This window comes from Vespa crabro, chromosome 20 (assembly GCF_910589235.1).
Source record: "Vespa crabro chromosome 20, iyVesCrab1.2, whole genome shotgun sequence".
Lineage (NCBI taxonomy): Eukaryota > Metazoa > Arthropoda > Insecta > Hymenoptera > Vespidae > Vespa > Vespa crabro.
Genome location: NC_060974.1, coordinates 3,218,811 through 3,237,741, shown reverse-complemented (window position 1 = coordinate 3,237,741; position 18,931 = coordinate 3,218,811). Strand labels below are relative to the sequence as shown.

Genomic DNA, 18,931 nt, shown 5'->3' with positions numbered 1-18,931 from the left:
GTTAGAAAGAAACATTTTTGAGAAACTAATATGGGCTCTTTGAATATTTATATAATATATGTAAATATATATATATATATATATATATATATATATATATATATATATATATAAAACTATATGTAAATATTTATATAAACTTTTCCTCTATCTATTTTTTTCTTTTCAGACGTCATTCTTTCTTTTCAAAAGGAAAAGAAAAAGGAAAAAAAAAAGAACAAAGAAAACAAAATGGCAGACCTTGTCGAGTACAAGTCGATCATTATATTTTTTTTTTTCTTTCAGAAATATCGTGATAATATTGTAATACGGTGATTTTAATATAAAAAAAATTATTTTTCGATTATACAGAATGTTGAATATCGGAACTCTGAAAGAATTAATTGTTAACTCATATCCTTCATACGTATACATTGCATTTAAATTCTTTGCACATTCTATCGTCGTGTTTACTTTATTTAACACGAAACGATAAATATATTCTCATTGTTCCATTGGAGTATCAGAAATATAATGTTATATACGAAAATCATTGATTAAAACGATTCAATATTTTTTCTATTGAATATTTATATATTGAAATATTTTTTATATTCAATATTTAAATATTATACTATACATTAATGTGTACGATAATATATATATATAGAATAATTATTAAAAATAAATTCTAAGATAATTCATTTATAATTTCATCTTTCTTCTTATCTATTTATATATATAATATATGAATTAATAAGTTTGTCATATTTGTAACCTCAAATTTTGTAAAAACATTTTATATATTTGACAATGAAATATGATTTTATTGATTTTTACTATCTGTTATCATTATTATACATTATAATAATCCACATTTAATTAAATTATATTTATTTAATAATAAATTAATAATAAGATTGTCATATTCGTATTAAAATTTTATTAACATCTTATATAGTTCACAATTGACGAGATAAAGTTTCAATTACTTTTTCTTGCAATTTTTATAAACATTGAAAATCTATAAACGTCAGTTCGAATTTATAATTAGAAAATAATTCTTTCGAAATGAATAATAAAAATTAAAAATCGAGAAACGAGAGAGTGAGAGAGAGAACATACAAAAAGATCTTTATTATTTAGAAAATGAGATGAGACTGTTTTGTGTATTTCTAATGTTTTTTTGGTTAAACATATTCGATGATTTTTATCTTTGTTACGTATTAGAATAAACATGAGTTAATGATGCAACAATGATACTACTCATCACAATTAACATATTATATAGAATTGCATTACCTTCGAGAACGCATGATACTCGATTTGTTACAATGAATATTTTTCTTCTCTGAATTCGTATGATTTCCCGCGTTATTTTTTCTCTCCTTCTTAACAAGTTTTTATTTATTAATGAACTTCTTCTTTTTAATTTCATCATTAATCAATTAAAACAAAAAAAAATTGATAGTTAATAATACATTTATATTAACATTAACAATAAATTAATTAAAATTATTGAATTTAAAGAAAATACTGCAATGCCAAATCAAATTAAAAAATCCCACCTTAGTTCTGATTGATACGTAGAATTAATTTTTCGTTCAATTCATTTTCAGATTTTTTTTTTTTTTTAATAGAAGTGTTGTATCAATTATGTAAATGTTAGATAAGAAAAATTAACGATTTTTCTTTTATAATTTATATAATCATGTAAAACGTAAAATATCTAAATAAGAAATATGCATAGAAATGATACGTTCAGGTTGTAGACAATCGACCAATCACAATGAAGAATGAATAATTAAAAGCATCGTTCTTAAAAGAAAAATATATAACCTATCTTTTTTATTTGTTTGATTATTATATCGTTATATTTTAATAGATATTATTTTTAGAGTATGTATATATTTAAATATATAAAAGAATATTGTGCAAGTGTTCAAACATTGACAGAGAGAGAGAGAGAGAGAGAGAAAGATAGTGAGACAATATATTTAATCATAGAAATATATAGTATCTAATATTTAGACCTAAGATAATTTAGTGTTGTCTTTTTTTAATAAATAAATATTCAACAATGAATAAGATCTATAATATTATTGCAAGACGATTGATCTTTCAAACCACTCGTTTGCTTTATTCTGGTCATTATCAAATAAGACTTTATTGTCATGTCAATCATGATATTTGGATGAATAATATTAAACAGGATGAGATTAATTTTTCTATAATAAAAAGATTTAAACACAAAAGGAAAGATTCGGTAAAGGTAATTACGAAGATCGTTACTTATATAATTATACGTTACTTTAATTAACAATGACTCCAAAAAAGTTATTTATTATTGTATATGGAAGAAAGTACAAGAGGATGATTTTAAGTCGGATGAGGAAAATGAATCAGATATTGAATTAGACGAATCACAGAGTAAAAGTATAATAACAGATATTAAAGTTAATTCTTTACGTGTAGATTCTATAATTAAAAATGCAATTGGTACATCACGCAAGTAAGAGAATTAATTTTTTTGATAATAATAATAATATGCAATTAAAAAAAAAAAAAATCATAGATATAGGTTATCTCGAATTATTCTAACAATATATTTGCTACATTAATTAATTGAATATTTATATAATTGTTATTACATAATTTTGTTATTATGTCTTTGACGTTTGATTATAGAAATATAGAGACTGCATTTTATGAGAATAAAATTCGTATTAATGAGAAAAAAGTGCTGAAAATGTCTACAGAGGTAAAAATTATAATTCGGATTAAGATCGAACGTATAAATTATTTTTAATTATTTATACGTATATATATTTTAATTATTATAAAAATTATATATACTTTTGTATACTTTTATTGTAGGTTAAACTTAACGATGAAATTGATGTTATCCGTGATCGACCTAACAAAAATATAAATCAGCTTATAATTTCACGAATTAAAATTTTATCAATTACTCCAATATCGGGTGCTCTTAGGATAAAAATATCTAAAGATAAAAATTTATTAATCGATGATTATACAGAATCGTAGGAAAGTTAAATTGGCCTTAATCAATTGAAAATTTAGTAAGTAAATATACATGTAACACTTGTTCATGTCATATTTAGATTTTTATTAAACAAAAAAAAAAAAAAATAAATGTTATAAAATATTGTATATAAATAATATAAAATATAAATGATTGTATTATTATTTAAATTCTGCTTTCTTTACATTTTGTTTTAATATTGTAATACACTGAAAAATAAAAATTCAAGTAAATACATTTAATTATTCAAAAAAGTATATATATATATATATATATATATATATATATATATATTTATATTTTAAATATATATATATATATTTTTGTTTATTTGTTTAATTATTATTTAAATTATATCAATAATAATAGTGATACGGGTATACTTACATATGGAATTCCAAGTATCCCTTTTGATGATAAATCTTTCAAATTATCGATAATATCTTGAATATTTGAAAAAGATTGGATACGATCGAAAACATACTTTTTATCAACAATATCTAAATATGGTAAGAATGCAATTGCTAAATGTGGCTGTTGACATTGAAAACAATAATTTAAAATATCATTGAATTTTAATTCGTATGTAATAGGACACGAATATAAAAGACAGAAGGCCATTATACAAGTATCTATTTGTTCCAATGATGGTGTTATATCCATTTTACTAAATGGTTCAGCTATAACAACTTGCCAAGCTAATTTATATCCTTTGCATGTTGTAACAATACTCATATTACGTATCCGTGGTAAAATTTCCATTAATTCGTTTATCTTAATAGAGACGATATTTTTGATAAAAAAAAATATATTATTATAAAATTAAATAATATAATAATTTTATGTGATATTCCTTACCATAAGTAATGTAGCCATTTGTGTCAGACATTTGTCCCAAATGTTATAATCATTTATATCGTAATCCGTACAAATTTCAATAATTAAAATTAAAGCTTGTCGTGAATAATATTGAGTATTCAATAACATTTGTACAAGTTCATTTTTAGAACTCGTTTCAAATGTAATTATATTATATCCCAATCCTAAAGCTTCCAATTTACTTAAATATTTTAAAGTTTTTGTATATTGCCTGTAAATATATGAAATTGTTAGATTATAATATGTTAACAAAGATATAAATATTAAAATTATATGTGTACAATTAATTTATACCTAACAGTAATTATTTCTCGTTTAGTTAGCTGCTGTAAAGTTGTAGGATCTATAATAGATTGCAGAACGTCTAATGCTCTATATCGCATTTCATAGCTATAATCGTTTTCATTACTTTCACCAAAACCTATGTCTATTAGAAGATGAACTGATAAATTTACATCTCCATGCTGAAGCATATAACAAGCTCTGCAAAAAAAAAAAAAAGATTTATATAATTCAATATAATTTATTATTGAGATAAATAATATTAATCTAATATATTACCTGCATAGATTATTATCAGAAACTGTACTGATGTCTGAACGTGTCAAATTAGAAAGTACATCTGTAAAACTTTGATCGAATTTAATCTGTTCAGAATCTGTATGTAACCATTCTTGAAGTAATTGAAAACGCAATTTAACTAAATTCAAATTAAAGAGACGACCTAAAGCATCAACAGCCGAATTAATATCAGGTCTAAGATCAATGGCACTTTTATATCTTAATGGTATACTATCATCCATATATAATGTTTTAATTAATTCAGATGGATATGAAATCAATGAGATATAAGTATCTTTTCCTAAACCATGTGTTCGCAAAATATGTTCAGCTGTAAATCTTAAATATTTAAATCGTATTTTCTGCAATAAAAAGGAATATAACATTATATAATATTTTTACAAATATATTTATGATTTATCGAAGATAAAAAGAAAAAAAAAAAAAAGAAAGAAAGATTACTAACTTCTAACAAATCTTCTTCGAAGCTTGTAGATTGTTGAACTGCTGTTTCCGCATATGTAAAACATTGTTGTATTGCGGCAACTCGATCTGCACCTATTAAATATTATTTTAAGGAATTTAAATGTTAATTCAAGATTCAAATGTTAATTTAAAAATAACATTTATATATATAAACGTTATAAATAATTATAAATATAATGTTAAGTTGGATATACCAGGTGGTGTATAATTTACAACATAGTATAGTGCAGCAGTTGCATAATATAATGCATTTGGTCCCATTCGTTCTATACATTTCAATACATTTTCAAGGAAGATATTGTTCTTAGGATGAAGTGACCATTCTGTAGTTCTTTTGCTATTCAATGGTCCCCACTCTTGTATAACTTCCTCCTTTATAGCTACAGAACATATTATATGTGGTTCTAATTTGATAATAGATGCAATGGTTAACCATTTTTCATAAGTTTTCAAATTTAATTCAGATGCTATAACAAAAAAGGAAAAGCATTATTGAAAAAGTAATAGAATTATAATAATTTATATAATTTATAAATTTATTATTGTACGTAATATCGCACGCATACTTATGAGTTTCCAGATGTCAATTTTTGGTAAAAAAGGAATTCTATATTCTGCAATAGCAGGTAATGATTTATATTCTGGATTGAGACGCATCCATTCTTCTTGTTCTATTAATGTAGGTTGTCTAGAAAAATAAAATTACATATAATTTTTCAATGTGTGCAGGATTCAACAATTTATCATTCTCTAATTTTTGTATTTAAATTATTTACCCATATCGCGTATAATTTTGCAAAAAACAAAAATAATTTCTTGTTTCACTTGTTCCTATTCCTATCAGATCCATTAAAATAATAAATGCTTCGTAATGATAGAAATTAATCTGCATTACAAAAAAATAAATATAAGACACATTGGATATATATATATATGTTTATAAATTTTAATAGTAGACACTTACTTCTGACAACATATTTCGAGCACATTGCTTTAATGTACTCTTGTCTACAATTTTTTTGATCACAACAGTACATTTTGTTCTTAATTTGTTTATCTCGTCTTGGGCAATTTGCAATTCTGATGGATATACAAAAAAAAAAAAAAAAAAAAAAAAAAAGAAATGAATATAACATTTAAAATAAAATATTTAATTTAAAAATAAATAATATAAATATAAATATAAACAAACATATTTTAGTACTTACCCTTTTTCCCATTACAAAAAGAAATTGTAAATGTAGGATTCCAAGTATTTAATAATACTTGTAAATAAAGTATCAAACAATCGTCTATATCAAATCCAAAACATTCACAGAAATCTTGTAGCAATGGAATAATCTTGTTATTATTGTAATTCATTAAACGTGTTAATATTTGTCTTTTCTCTGTATTATCACTGATAAAAATCTCTGTAAATAAATAAAGATATTTTCATATAAATAGAATAATTCCTTATATATATTTTATTTAATATTAATAATAAGAATATACAAACCTTTGTACGTTATTGAATAAGCGGACAATCTCTGTGCCCAATAATGTAACATTTTATACCATTTAAATGATTCCAGAAGTGATTGATTTTTTTGTAAGTAAAAATATTCGTAACCTAATATTGAAATCGTAGCATGTCTTGAGTAATCTGTTTGTAATCTGTAATCATAAAGTTAACGTATTATATTATTTAGAAATATTTTTTATATGATTATTATACTTACGATTTAGATGTTGTAGATAGCCATTTAGATGCTTCTTGATCGGATAACATAAAAAGACAGGACAAACCAAGTTGTAAATCAAATTTTGGAGCATTAATCACTCTTTTCAATAAGCTTTTTATAATGTGTGATAACAATGATTGTATTTCATTTAATATATTTTGTTTTGTCGTTAATGAAAAACAAAAACTGAAGTATAATGTTTTAACAATTTTAAATACTGCATACTCATTATGTACAAGGCTAATTTCATTTATTTTCTTAAGTAGATTATTCAACAATTTTTCTATTGTTTTCTGTATAAAAATATAATATTTATAAAATGTATATTTATTGAGAAATAGTATATATTTAATATATAAATAATTATAAATGAAAATACCTGCTCTTCTATCCAATCTTTTTTAATTGTTTTTTCTTGGAACGCTATATGAAGGAATATAAAAATATAAATACATTATATATATATATATATAATATAAAACAAATTTGACATTTAAAATTATTACTCACACATAGTTTTGAAATCTGCATATGCAATAACAAGAGATAATACATCTTCTATTACGGTCAACAATGATGGATCCAACGATATGGCAAAATCTTTATATATTGTATATAATTTCCATTGTGATTTATGGATTTCTTTAGAACTTACGTCTATTGGACTTGTGTAATGTTTATCTAAAGATTTAGAATATAATTCTGCTGAAGTATAACACTTGAGTATACATTCTATTTCACCTAAAACAAAATAAAAAAAAAAAAATGAAATTGGAGGCTAATACATAATATTCCTAAAAAAAAAAAAAAGAAAGAAAAAAAAAGCTGTTTTATCATTTACCTCTATCACAACAGTTTAATGCAGACGCGCATAAATTTTTGATAATATTTGCAGTTTCCGCATTTAATTTTGCATCGTGTAAAGTTAATATACATATATCTTTCACGTATTTACACTCATTTGCCATTATGTCAATATCAGATTTTTCAAATCTAAAAAATAAAAAAGAAATATATATATATATATGTGTGTGCATGTTAATTATATTCTAAATATTATGTAAACTTACCCTGTTAAATGTTTTAATATGTCAAGATTTTTTGTATCTTGTAATAATATAGAGATAATCTTTAATCTTGGTAATTTTAGAATATTTGCAAGTTTAACAGCTTTTTTATATGCAGTTAAAGTAGATAAAGATTGTGCCTTTAACTCTAAATATAAATAATAACAACATATATATGTATATATATATATATATTATTATATCTGTTTTCTAAATAACTATATTATTTTATAAAATAATCTCTTACCACGGCTCAAATTTGTAATACAAATCTGTAATATTTCATTCTTTCCAATATATAATTTATCAAGTGGAATAATAACATTGAATTCTTTCTTAATTTGATATAAATTTTTAACAGCATTAATTCTATTTACAATGCCATTGTAATAATATTGTTGAATTTTAGATTTTGTTAACATATCTTGTAATTTTGTGTTAATCCAACTTAAGCATTCGAAATAATATTCAATAGATTTAGGAATATCCTAAATAAAATAATTTTTATAAAAAAATGTCATTGTGCGCGCGCGCGCGCGTGTGTGTGTGTGGTAGAAAAAAAAACATATTTCTTAAAAAATAATTTTAACTCTTAAATATAAATACCTTTAAGGTAAAACTAGAAACAATATAATTAACAATTCGTTCATAGCAATAAAGGGCAATGTCATCTTCCAAATTGTTTAATACTTGAAATGTTATCTCAAAATTTCTGTAAAATGATTAAATGGATTAAAATTAAAAATATAAAAAAATTAATGAGTTAATAAATTTTAACAGTAATTTTTTTACAAAAACTTACCCTCGCGTCAAATAATAATTAATGCAAGAAGAAAATGCTTTTTTTCTTAATAATAAATTGTTCTTAGTTAATTCGTATAGATCATTTAACATTTCTTTACGATTTTGTTTAATGATAAAAAATATTAATTTCTAGAAAAAAAAAAAAACAAAAACAAAAAGAAATAAATAAATAAAATAAAAAAACATAAATATAATCGTAAAATTTTACAACTTTTTATTACAAAATAATATTCCTTACTAACATCATTTATGCCAGTGTTTGTGTAGCCATATTTCTTCAGTATAAATTTTATTGGTATATAATCACGTTCAATTTTAATTTTTGTAGATAAAGGATGTTCAAATTTTATACTCATTTCTGCTAACTGAGATATAGTTGAACTCCATGGAATAGATGCTTTCTTTAATATTTCTAGAGTTAGCTTAAGTCGATTCTATAACATATAATTTTCTAATATAATATATGTATATATATATATATATTTTTTTTTTATTATAATTAGTTTACCTGTATATTATGTATAAACATGATAATAATAGCGATTCTTCTCTCCCATGGAGCTTCTTCCCATGACCACCAATCTTTCGAATTATATATAAGTTTCTATATAATATTTAAATATTATATGATATTAAATGATTTTTCAATACTACTTTTATACTTATAAATAATATAATATAATAATATATACTTGAATGTATGATGAAAAGACGAGATCATTTTCTAAAGAATGATTAAGTATATATTGTTTCAAAAATTTTTCTACCAATTCGTGAATACCTTCAATAGGTATTTTATTCAATAACAAATATATTACATCTATTGGTTCACCGATGTAAGAATTAATAGATATCTTTATCCTGTGTGCAAACAATATTTTAATAATGTATATTTATATATATATATATATATATATTTTTTTTTTTTTTTAATTTTATTAACGATAACTCACCTATGATCAATTTTCAATTGTTTTAAATCGTGTAAGGCTTGAATTATATTCATAAATAATTTAAACGTTGAACTATCATTGATATTTTCTTTATAAAAATATAATGGTGAATTTTTATCAAATTTTAACAAAGTTAAAAATTTCGTAGCAAAGTCAATCCCTATTTGTGGCCATAATTCGGATTGAAAATTTTCCAAAGATTTTATTTTTTTACAACCCCAAGTAATAATATCATTTATCACCTCAGGTAATAAAGATAATATGGATGGTACAAAATTTGATAACCATGGCCATAGAACTGTTAGAGAAATTTTATCCGATATAGTTTTTAAAATATCTTGTACAGTTTCAATTGATAAATTTTTTTCTATGTCCGGTAAATGTCTAGACCAGATCAAAGCAGCTGCTTCGAGTTCTCCCTATGCATAAATGTATTTGTATTTTTTTTTTTTTTTGTTTCTTTCTTTTATACGCATTATTTAAATAATATAAATTATGAAAATAATTTATTAGCTTACCATATCCAAACGAATTTTACATTCTTCTAATAAATCAGCTCGTGAAAATCGTATCCATTCATTTAAAGTTTGATCAGCTGTATATTCATTAGCCACTAAAGTTTCATAAAGTATTTCAAAAGTTTCTAATTTATGAATGGCAGTATTTATAGATCTAAGAAGATTTAATTGTTCATTTTGTATCATGTTCATATTATCCTATAACCAGAAATATTTTAATATTCTAATAAAGTATAAAAAATATAAAACTATATTTCTTTTAATTATTGTAACGTATAAATGATTACCTTACTATTATCAATAATTCTTTGTCTTGCATATAAAAGTAATTTTTTCATCTGCTTATAATCAAACATAATAACATTTGTACAACAATTAATTACAAATTTCAAATCATTTATTTCATTTAATGTGTTTATTAAAATATCTAAATTAATTAAATCTGATGTTTCTTTAGCCCAAGGACTAAGCTGTTCGGTGAATAATATTGCCTTTGATATGTGAATACTTTCCAAAGATAGATTGAATTTTTTTGCAAACATTTCTGCATCTTTAAATTGTCTTCTTTTTAATAATCTTTCTAAGCGAAAATTTGGAGCACTTTCTATTATACTTTTTATTCTAATTGTATTTATATTTGTGCTCTTGGTAATCCCTTCTATGAATAATATCGATCCAATGGACGAATTTAAAGTATCTACCAAATTCGTAGTTGTAGGTACATTTATTTGAAATTTTTGCTCAAATTCTGAAATTATATAATAGAAGTTTAAATCAATTAACATCCAGAATTTGCTTTTAACCATATAAAAAAAAAAAAAAAAAAAAAAAAAAAGAAAGAAAGACAAAGAAGAAAACATTTACCAGGAAAAGAAACCAAACGTAAAGTAAACATATCATTATTTCCATTTTCTAATAGAAATAAAATTTCAGAATGATTATTGCTTTCATCATTAATTATCATAAAATCTATAATTGGTTCCTTGTAAACCATTTTACCAATTAATGTTCTAGTACATACTATACTCATAGATTTATCTGTATGTAAACATAACATTGCACTGAAATATATATACATATATATACATATAAAGAAATATTATAAAATAATATAATTAATTGAAATTTGAAATTTAAAAAAATTTATATGACTTACTTAAGATTTTTAAAAATTTGAACTTTTTTATAACCATATGGCAAAGCACTTAGATTACAGGAATTTTTACTTGGCCAAACAAAACAAGTATTTTTCCCTATGAGAATTATATTTGAATTATCTGGTATTACAGCTACGGTAAACAATTCCTAAAAATTAAAATTATTTACAAAATAATAACATAATATTTAATTATATCGATTAAATATCTTTTACATTACCTCATTTTTTTCAAATCCTTCAAATACCATTATACATTGTATATTTTCTTTAAATTCTTTCTGTAATAAATCATCATTTTCAATATCAGTAGAAATGAATTTTTCAACAGAAAATAAAGTAACTCTGAAACATTTATATAATAATTAATATAATAATATGATTAAGATGAAATTAAATTTTATAAATGTTTCAAATTATACAATCAAAGAATTATTATAAAGTAGCTTATACCTATAAATAGCACCTTTTCCATTGATAAGAATAACTTGAGTTAAATCATTATTTTCTTTCTCTATAAATATTTTCATAATATTAAAATAATCATTTGTAAGATCAAATATATTTCTAAAAGAAAAACAAATAAATTCAATTTATATTGATTATTTAAAAAATATTAATTAAAGTATAACTTATATCTATAATATTTTCTTTTCATATTATTTTATATATACACATATATATAGCTTACTCACATAGAAAAAATAACACCACCATTATCTGATAAATGTAAACAATATAATATTCCATTTTTCAATACAACATATAAAAATTCTTCGTTCTTTGATATACAATAACATGTTATTAAAGAATCGAAACCTATACTTAATAATATATTTATGCATGTTTCATCTTCAAATATTGTAATGGATTTATCAATTGCTATACACAGTTTAGTACGTTGTAGAGAACCTTGAATGTTTGGTTTATTTTTGACCTTATAAAAGTAACAAAATTTATAATAATTATTTCTTAAAAAATATTTAATAAATAAAATTTAACAATATCACATCATACTTCTCCATCCGCTTGTACGGTTGCAAGTGTGACAGTTTCATAAATAGATGTTTTACTTTCTATAACAATTCTCGTTCCAAAATTAATAGTTTCATCTTCCGTATCGAAACCCGATAAAACATTATTCCACAAAGCCATTTTATCACTGTTTCATCACTAAAACAACAAGTACAACAAACAAATTTCAAATTCAAACTGAACACGTTTTAAGAAAAAAAAACAAAAAAAAAAAAAAAAAAACAAAAAAGAAAGAAAGAACTATTAATTTGTTAAAGATACTAGAAATTGTATTGACTTCATAATATTGTATACTTGAAATGTAATATTTTTAAACAATGTATTTTTCTTTTTTTTTTCTCTTTTTTTATTTCTATAACAAACACCTTCAACCACGAAGTTAATTATTAAATAATTTAAAAATTTACGCTCGTTACAAAAGATAAAAAAGATTGAATTTGACCAATCCGATGGACCTATCAGATGATTGGATTTAATTCTAGATGGCGCAGTTGTTAGCATCGAACGTATTTTAATCGCTCTCACCTATCAGACGAATTATCAACACAAAGACGTAATAAATCTGAACAAATTCATTATAATTTTGGTATCTCTTCTATTGTCTTTGATCGTGAAGTTTTTCGTATAAACGACGTTATATTTTGTCAAGAAGATAAAATAAATATAACGGAAAATAATATTTTAAAAGGGCAAATATAAGGACAAGAAAAAAAAAAAGAAAAGCCCTGATTGAACATCAAAGAAAGTAGAGATTGACATGATGCGTTTAAATTGAAAGACAGTAAGTTTGAAAATTTATTAATTAAAGTTTCGAAAGTATATTAAATTTTAACGCTTTTTTAATGATTTTTATGTGTAAAAAAAGAAAAAAAAAAAAAAAAAAGAATAAGGAAAAAAAGAAAATAACAAAACCGACATATCTATTTACATATATAGATGCAGTTAAACGATGCGAACACTTTATATGGAAAAAAAGACTTGTTTCATTGATTGAAATATTTAATAATATAAATATAATAACAAATACTAAATAACAGTGAGGAGACATGTGCAGATGTTACGTAGTACATTTAGGTGGATGACAGGTTCTTCAAATATGGATTCAATTAAGGATAATGATGGTCTCACTATTAGTGAGATTAAAGAAGAATCTGAAGGTTCTGACTCTATAGAGGTTAATAGATTTTCTAATTTATTTATTTTTATTTATAATAATTTTCTTTTTTTCGCTTTCTTTCTAATTCTTATTTGTTATATTAGGTGGACAATTCAAGAACAGTTTTATTAAAGATAGCTACATTATATGCGGAACGTCTTATGAATGATATCTGTTTGGTTGTCGATGGAGTAGAATACCCAGCACATCGTCTTATCCTTTGTGCTTCTAGTGATGTTTTCCAAGTAAATATATATATATATATATATATATATATATATATAATTTATAATATATAAATATAAATATATATAATTTGTTTATTAGTGATATTATATTATTATAATCTGATGGAATTAATAAAATTATTAAATTTTAGGTAATGTTAATGAGTCCACAATGGAGCGAATCTCAAGAAAGTAGAGTAACATTGCAAGAAACTCCTCAGTGTGCTCCAATATTTAGTGAATTTTTGCGATACTTTTATACCGGTCAGATAAGAATTAATCACGGAGTAGTTCTCCCAATCTTATCATTAGCAGATAAATATAATGTTAAAGATTTAATATCGTTGTGCCTTGACTATATGCAAGATCATATTGCTTTGGCTGCTATACATGGTACATTAGTATCATGGTTACAATATACTTCTAATTGTGGTCATCACGATATTACTCAATCATGTCAAAATTTTATTAAATGGAATTTAGAATTAGTGGCCAAAACATCAGACTTTGGAAATTTTGATTTGGACATATTAGTGTCGTTGTTACATCAAAGTAGTTTAGTTATAAAGGATGAGATGACACTTTATAAGTGCCTGGAATCATGGTTGGATCATCAGGCAAACAGATTAAAAACTCAATTATTGCCTGACGAATTGGAGGCAACATTAAAGCAATTAGTGGTAGCTGTTATGTCACCTGTTAGATTTCCAATGATGTCTCCTAGACAACTGGCAGAATTACTTTTATCACCATTAACGAAAAAGTACAAAGAATTTTTTGTAGAACGTATGTCCATTGGAATGTCCTTTCATTCTGGACAAATTGAGAGAGTGAAGGAGGTTTGTTTGAACGAGGAAGATGGTGCATTATTATTTGAGCCAAGGCTTTACACAGTGGACACGTGTAGTTCTTTACTTACAATAGAAAATTTTCATGGATTGCCTTCTTATCATACAAGAACGCTTGTGTTCTCAAGTCATTCCTGTCTTGCAGAATATGCTGGTGATAAGGCATGCGAATGGGTCGTAGATATTTATCCAAAAGGTGTTTGGTTTAAAAAGTTTTTCCTTATTGTATGGCAAGGGACCGTAGAAATGCCTGAACACGTTAAACGTTCTGTTAGATTGTCTTTAACTTGTAAGGAACCTCCGGTTAATAGTGATACTGATATGAGAGTAAAAATAGGTGTTCTGATATACGGACTCCAAGATGGAGTTGAACATATTGCAAGAGTGACGGAAATAATACATAGATTTAGTAAAAAAGAACGAGTACTCAATCTGGATGATTTATTACCATTCGAAGAACTTAATCCACAACAAGGTTCTGTAACAGAAAATACAGTATCTCCATTCTTAGTTGGGCCCAATAAAGATATACTTAAATTGCATATAGTCATCTCTCCAGCCAATTAATATATAAATATAGATATACTGTTGTATTAAATGCGTACGAGAAAACAGGAACGAAATAACGTTTTTTTTTTCTCTCTCTTTCTAGGTAAATATGTGTTTTTGATATTATTTATATATATATATATATATACATTTTTTTTTTTTTTCTTTATAAATTCAATTTCTTAATTCATCTTAATTGTTGTGAGCGACTAATAATTGATGACACATTAAAAATATGATATTAAATGTATAGCTGGTTATATCTTTAAATTATTATAACAGATAATTTTTTTTGTGTGCTAGTAGAATAATGCAAGGTTTGATTTCTTGAAACAATTTTCTTTTTTTTTCTTTTCTCTTTTTTTTTTTTCTTTTTTTTATCGCTTAACGCAAAGAAATCAAATTAAAAAAAAAAAGAAAAGTTTATTATCAGTAAAATATATAATTTGTGCAATCATTTGTATCTATTTTATATGTGTATAATAATTTGTATATTATGTGTAATGAACACATATGTATTTAAGTGTATATATACATTGATCTAAATTTAAGTTTCTTGTTTTAAAGTATAATCTTATATTTGATTATAATATCGAGGGAAAAACAAAAAAAAAAAGAAAAAGAAAAAAGAAATACCAATTTAAAACCAAGTTAGTTACGTTTATTAAATCTTGTCAATAGAGTATCAAAAAATCTTTTATTAGGAATGAAAATATTGTCGATGTATATATAATCGTGTTAATAAATCAAAAATAAAATAATTTTTAGGTCATTCTTCACAGACATCCATTGTGTAAGTTACTTCAATGTAATGAGAAGTAGTTATAAGAAATTAAATATCTGATTGTTACTAAATGTTGAATTATATAATTAACTTCTTAATAGATATATTCCACATTCTTCATTCCCACTTTTTATGATAAGACATTTATTGAGTTACATATGGAATATAACTTGTAACTGGATAAACATTAAATTAAGATCAAATACAAATTCGCATAATTAGAAATGTTTGATTTTTTTTTTTTTTTTTTTTTTTTTTTTTTTTTTTTTTTTTTTTATATAACTCCTATAGGTTTATAAATAATATTAATTGAAACGTCTATGTAAACAACTGCCTAAAAGGAAATAAAATCTCATATTTATAAAATCAATCTTTAAAGAGACATTTAAATTGTATTAATTATTGTTTGGATTAATATTATTTATTCATTTATACGTATTTATTATGGAAATAGGTCTTTATTATGTAAGATTTCTTATACTATACTGATGTAAAGTCCTTGAATATTTAAAGAGATACAAGTGAAAGGTATTTCAATATAACTTGAAACACATTGACTGTAGATGTTCAGTATAGGCTTCAAAACTTTCTGTTAACGTTTTACGGCTTCATTAAGAATTTATGGTAACATATATTCCATTATTTCAATTAATATTATTTTTCCATTAATACATTCTGGTATGAAAGATTCTAAGCATTAATTGTATGTATGTATGTGTATGTATGTTTATGTATATGTGTGTGTACAAGACAAATTTGTTAACAGTCAAGCAGAATATGATCTATTCTTTGTAAGGTATGTTTGCTTATGGAAGGAAGATAAGGGAGCTGAGATATTGAAAGTGAAAATAAGATGAAAATGAAACGTGAGTGAGTTAAGCAAGAAAATAACAAATATTACAAAGAACGATAAGAATGATCAAATATATATGTATGAATGTGGAGTGGGGATGAGAAAGGCTACAGAGTGTATGTGAGGAAAAGGAGGAATAGTCTTTAATAGACTATTCTAAGCGAGGAATAACAAATAAAAGGTCCTAAATGGATCAAATTTTGAATAGTTCAAAGAAAAAGTAAAGAGTTGTAATATCTTAATTATAATATCTTTGTCAATAAAATCCTTAACAATCAAAAAAGTAAATAGTCCCGGGTTAATTAATCTGTATTCTTCAGGTAGAGTTACTAAAAATATTCTATAGATATATTTATATATATTTATTAATTTATTCATATTTGATTTTAGCAATGAAACTGTATTCTGTATCCGATGGTCCACCATCTCTCGCATGTCGTCAGGCGCTGAAGGTTTTAAAAATTAATTATGAATTGATTGATGTAGATTTTGGTAAAGGGGATCATATGACTGAAGAATATGAGAAGGTAATGTTATGATTAAACGATACATTTAATAACAATAAAGACATTCAATAATTTATCATTATTTCAGCTTAATCCTCAAAAAGAAATACCTGTTTTGGTTGACGATGATCTTATAATGGGAGAAAGGTTTATATTATATTAACAATATAGATTTATATAAGCTTGATAAGATTCATTTGAAGTAAATGAATCTTTCTTTTTTTTTTCTTTTCTTTTTTTTTTTTCCTTTTTTTTTACAGCAATGCCATTTTACAATACCTTGGCGATAAGTATGACGTATCCGGAACATTATATCCAAAGGATCCAAGAGAACGTGCTATTGTTAATCATCGTCTTTGTTTCAATCTTGCTTATTATTATCGTAATATTTCGGAATACGTGGTAAGATAAAATTACATATTTACATTACTATATACTTATTGTTAATTAAATACTCTTAATTATAATTTTACTTTTATATCATATAGATGGCACCTATATTTTTTGACTATAAAAGAACTCCACTGGGCTTGAAGAAAGTGAAAATGGCTTTGGATATTTTCAATACATATTTACAACGTGAAAATACAATATATGCTGCTGGTAGTAAGTATATATATATATATATATATATATATATACTTTATACACACATATACTTTATACACACATATACTTTATATATATATATATAAAGTATTATACATGCTATCTTATAATTTATGTTATGGAACATAAGATAAGTATGAACTAAAAATAATTATTTAAATTATATTGCTATCATTATTTGTTAATAGATCACTTAACTATTGCGGATTTTCCATTGATCACGAGTACAATGTGTCTGGAGGCAATTTCTTTCAAGTTGGACCAATGGCCTTGCGTGGAGAAATGGTATAGTCATTTTAAACAATTTTATCCAGAATTGTGGAAAATTGCAGAGGGTGGTATGAAGGAAATAAGTTATTACGAAAAAAATCCACCTGATTTATCTGATATGAATCATCCCATTCACCCGATTCGAAAAATTAAATAAGCGTACTAAATGTTAAATAAGCGTACTAAAATCTTTAAGGTATGATTAAATATCTCTCAAGTTTTTTGTTTTGCATTTTAAGAATTTTTGATTTTTTTCTATATACACATGCACACAAAATGCACAAATTAATAAATTGTTCTCTCATTTCTTATTAATAAATTAAATTTATTATTATTATTATTATTATTATTATTATTATTATTATCTGTTTAAACTAAATGATATATATATCATGTAATATTAAACTATTATAAACATTATTACAGTTTCTTAAATATGCAATTCTTATTACTAATTATTCTCTGTAATTGACATCTAATGTGAAATAACTTAATCAGTCAAAAAACATGCTCTAAAGAGCAGTGTATTGAATATCTGCATATATATATATATATATATATATATATATATATATATAATATATATATATATATATATATAATGTGATAATGTGTGATAAAGTAATGTTTAATCAGGTAACTGTGTAATTTGGTATCAGTGAATTTTTTAATTATTGCAAAGATTAATAGTAATGTTCAGAGTAAAGCATCTCTTGTATAATTTATAATAACATCTGAGAAGAGAAATTATTTTTTAATAATAAATATATTTGTTTAACGAAGTGCCACAATATATCATCTAAATTTTTATTTATATGTAAGATGAGCTATTGCTTTTGATGATATTTAAATATTTAATTAAATTCTTTAAGCGCATAACGTACCAATTATAAATTTAATAATCATACTAACAAATATTAA

General features: G+C 23.4%; 5 protein-coding genes across 10 annotated transcripts; 3 read left to right on the top strand and 2 right to left on the bottom strand.

Annotated features, from left to right (window-relative positions):
* The first annotated feature begins 1,865 nt into the window (after positions 1 to 1,865).
* Positions 1,866 to 3,754, top strand: LOC124431286. Of its 3 annotated transcripts, none has more exons than XM_046979007.1 (5): positions 1,866 to 2,251; positions 2,340 to 2,491; positions 2,668 to 2,740; positions 2,857 to 3,062; positions 3,619 to 3,754. In XM_046979007.1, the coding sequence occupies exons 1-4, from the start codon at positions 2,060 to 2,062 to the stop codon at positions 3,025 to 3,027; spliced, it is 588 nt and encodes a 195-aa protein (XP_046834963.1). In that variant the 5' UTR covers positions 1,866 to 2,059; the 3' UTR covers positions 3,028 to 3,062; positions 3,619 to 3,754. The 3 variants fall into 3 exon arrangements, with proteins under 3 accessions (XP_046834963.1, XP_046834961.1, XP_046834962.1); XM_046979005.1 differs by lacking the exon at positions 3,619 to 3,754 and adding an exon at positions 3,395 to 3,534; XM_046979006.1 differs by lacking the exon at positions 3,619 to 3,754 and having other exon boundaries at positions 2,857 to 3,195.
* On the bottom strand, positions 3,182 to 11,456 carry LOC124431280 (kinetochore-associated protein 1). 2 transcript variants are annotated; one of them, XM_046978984.1, is made up of 29 exons: positions 11,395 to 11,450; positions 11,174 to 11,322; positions 10,882 to 11,078; positions 10,305 to 10,765; positions 10,018 to 10,215; positions 9,500 to 9,918; positions 9,239 to 9,407; positions 9,055 to 9,150; positions 8,789 to 8,980; positions 8,545 to 8,675; positions 8,349 to 8,454; positions 7,990 to 8,230; positions 7,746 to 7,890; positions 7,517 to 7,668; positions 7,186 to 7,416; positions 7,055 to 7,098; positions 6,673 to 6,968; positions 6,450 to 6,607; positions 6,160 to 6,363; positions 5,916 to 6,031; positions 5,728 to 5,837; positions 5,518 to 5,639; positions 5,146 to 5,418; positions 4,932 to 5,023; positions 4,466 to 4,827; positions 4,199 to 4,387; positions 3,884 to 4,115; positions 3,413 to 3,799; positions 3,182 to 3,234 (listed from the first exon to the last, which is right to left on the bottom strand). In XM_046978984.1, exons 1-29 carry the CDS (start codon positions 11,422 to 11,424, stop codon positions 3,187 to 3,189), a joined length of 5,550 nt encoding a protein of 1,849 aa, XP_046834940.1. In that variant the 5' UTR covers positions 11,425 to 11,450; the 3' UTR covers positions 3,182 to 3,186. The 2 variants fall into 2 exon arrangements, with proteins under 2 accessions (XP_046834940.1, XP_046834941.1); XM_046978985.1 differs by lacking the exon at positions 10,882 to 11,078 and having other exon boundaries at positions 11,395 to 11,456.
* A 10-nt stretch (positions 11,457 to 11,466) lies between these two features.
* LOC124431287 lies at positions 11,467 to 12,621 on the bottom strand (the record flags this gene model as incomplete). Its single annotated transcript, XM_046979009.1, has 5 exons — positions 12,503 to 12,621; positions 12,191 to 12,346; positions 11,869 to 12,110; positions 11,627 to 11,740; positions 11,467 to 11,518 (listed from the first exon to the last, which is right to left on the bottom strand). Coding segments are annotated over exons 2-5 (546 nt in total), but the record flags the coding sequence as incomplete, so codon positions are not given.
* A 135-nt stretch (positions 12,622 to 12,756) lies between these two features.
* LOC124431283 (BTB/POZ domain-containing protein 17) lies at positions 12,757 to 15,749 on the top strand. Its single transcript, XM_046979000.1, has 4 exons — positions 12,757 to 12,989; positions 13,145 to 13,382; positions 13,469 to 13,609; positions 13,744 to 15,749. Exons 2-4 carry the CDS (start codon positions 13,263 to 13,265, stop codon positions 15,004 to 15,006), a joined length of 1,524 nt encoding a protein of 507 aa, XP_046834956.1. The 5' UTR covers positions 12,757 to 12,989; positions 13,145 to 13,262; the 3' UTR covers positions 15,007 to 15,749.
* Positions 15,750 to 16,186: 437 nt separating this feature from the next.
* On the top strand, positions 16,187 to 18,333 carry LOC124431284 (glutathione S-transferase 1-like). Of its 3 annotated transcripts, none has more exons than XM_046979004.1 (6): positions 16,187 to 16,908; positions 17,016 to 17,152; positions 17,220 to 17,278; positions 17,392 to 17,533; positions 17,620 to 17,737; positions 17,929 to 18,333. In XM_046979004.1, the coding sequence occupies exons 2-6, from the start codon at positions 17,018 to 17,020 to the stop codon at positions 18,165 to 18,167; spliced, it is 693 nt and encodes a 230-aa protein (XP_046834960.1). In that variant the 5' UTR covers positions 16,187 to 16,908; positions 17,016 to 17,017; the 3' UTR covers positions 18,168 to 18,333. The 3 variants fall into 3 exon arrangements, with proteins under 3 accessions (XP_046834960.1, XP_046834957.1, XP_046834958.1); XM_046979001.1 differs by having other exon boundaries at positions 16,189 to 16,945; XM_046979002.1 differs by having other exon boundaries at positions 16,191 to 16,396.
* Positions 18,334 to 18,931: the final 598 nt, after the last annotated feature.

Bases quoted from the DNA above. Each gene is read 5' to 3' on its own strand.
- LOC124431286 (XM_046979007.1), top strand. From the start codon at position 2,060: ATGAATAAGATCTATAATATTATTGCAAGACGATTGATCTTTCAAACC. The intron at 2,252-2,339 runs GTAATTACGAAG...TGTATATGGAAG, and splicing joins AAAGGAAAGATTCGGTAAAG to AAAGTACAAGAGGATGATTT. The intron at 2,741-2,856 runs GTAAAAATTATA...CTTTTATTGTAG, and splicing joins TGCTGAAAATGTCTACAGAG to GTTAAACTTAACGATGAAAT.
- LOC124431280 (XM_046978984.1), bottom strand. From the start codon at position 11,424: ATGGTATTTGAAGGATTTGAAAAAAATGAG. The intron at 8,455-8,544 runs GTAAGTTTTTGT...ATCATTTTACAG, and splicing joins AATTATTATTTGACGCGAGG to AAATTTTGAGATAACATTTC. The intron at 6,969-7,054 runs GTATTTTCATTT...ATTTTTATACAG, and splicing joins AAGATTGGATAGAAGAGCAG to AAAACAATAGAAAAATTGTT.
- LOC124431283 (XM_046979000.1), top strand. From the start codon at position 13,263: ATGTTACGTAGTACATTTAGGTGGATGACAGGTTCTTCAAATATGGAT. The intron at 13,383-13,468 runs GTTAATAGATTT...TTGTTATATTAG, and splicing joins AAGGTTCTGACTCTATAGAG to GTGGACAATTCAAGAACAGT. The intron at 13,610-13,743 runs GTAAATATATAT...ATTAAATTTTAG, and splicing joins CTTCTAGTGATGTTTTCCAA to GTAATGTTAATGAGTCCACA.
- LOC124431284 (XM_046979004.1), top strand. From the start codon at position 17,018: ATGAAACTGTATTCTGTATCCGATGGTCCACCATCTCTCGCATGTCGT. The intron at 17,153-17,219 runs GTAATGTTATGA...TCATTATTTCAG, and splicing joins TGACTGAAGAATATGAGAAG to CTTAATCCTCAAAAAGAAAT. The intron at 17,279-17,391 runs GTTTATATTATA...TTTTTTTTACAG, and splicing joins GATCTTATAATGGGAGAAAG to CAATGCCATTTTACAATACC.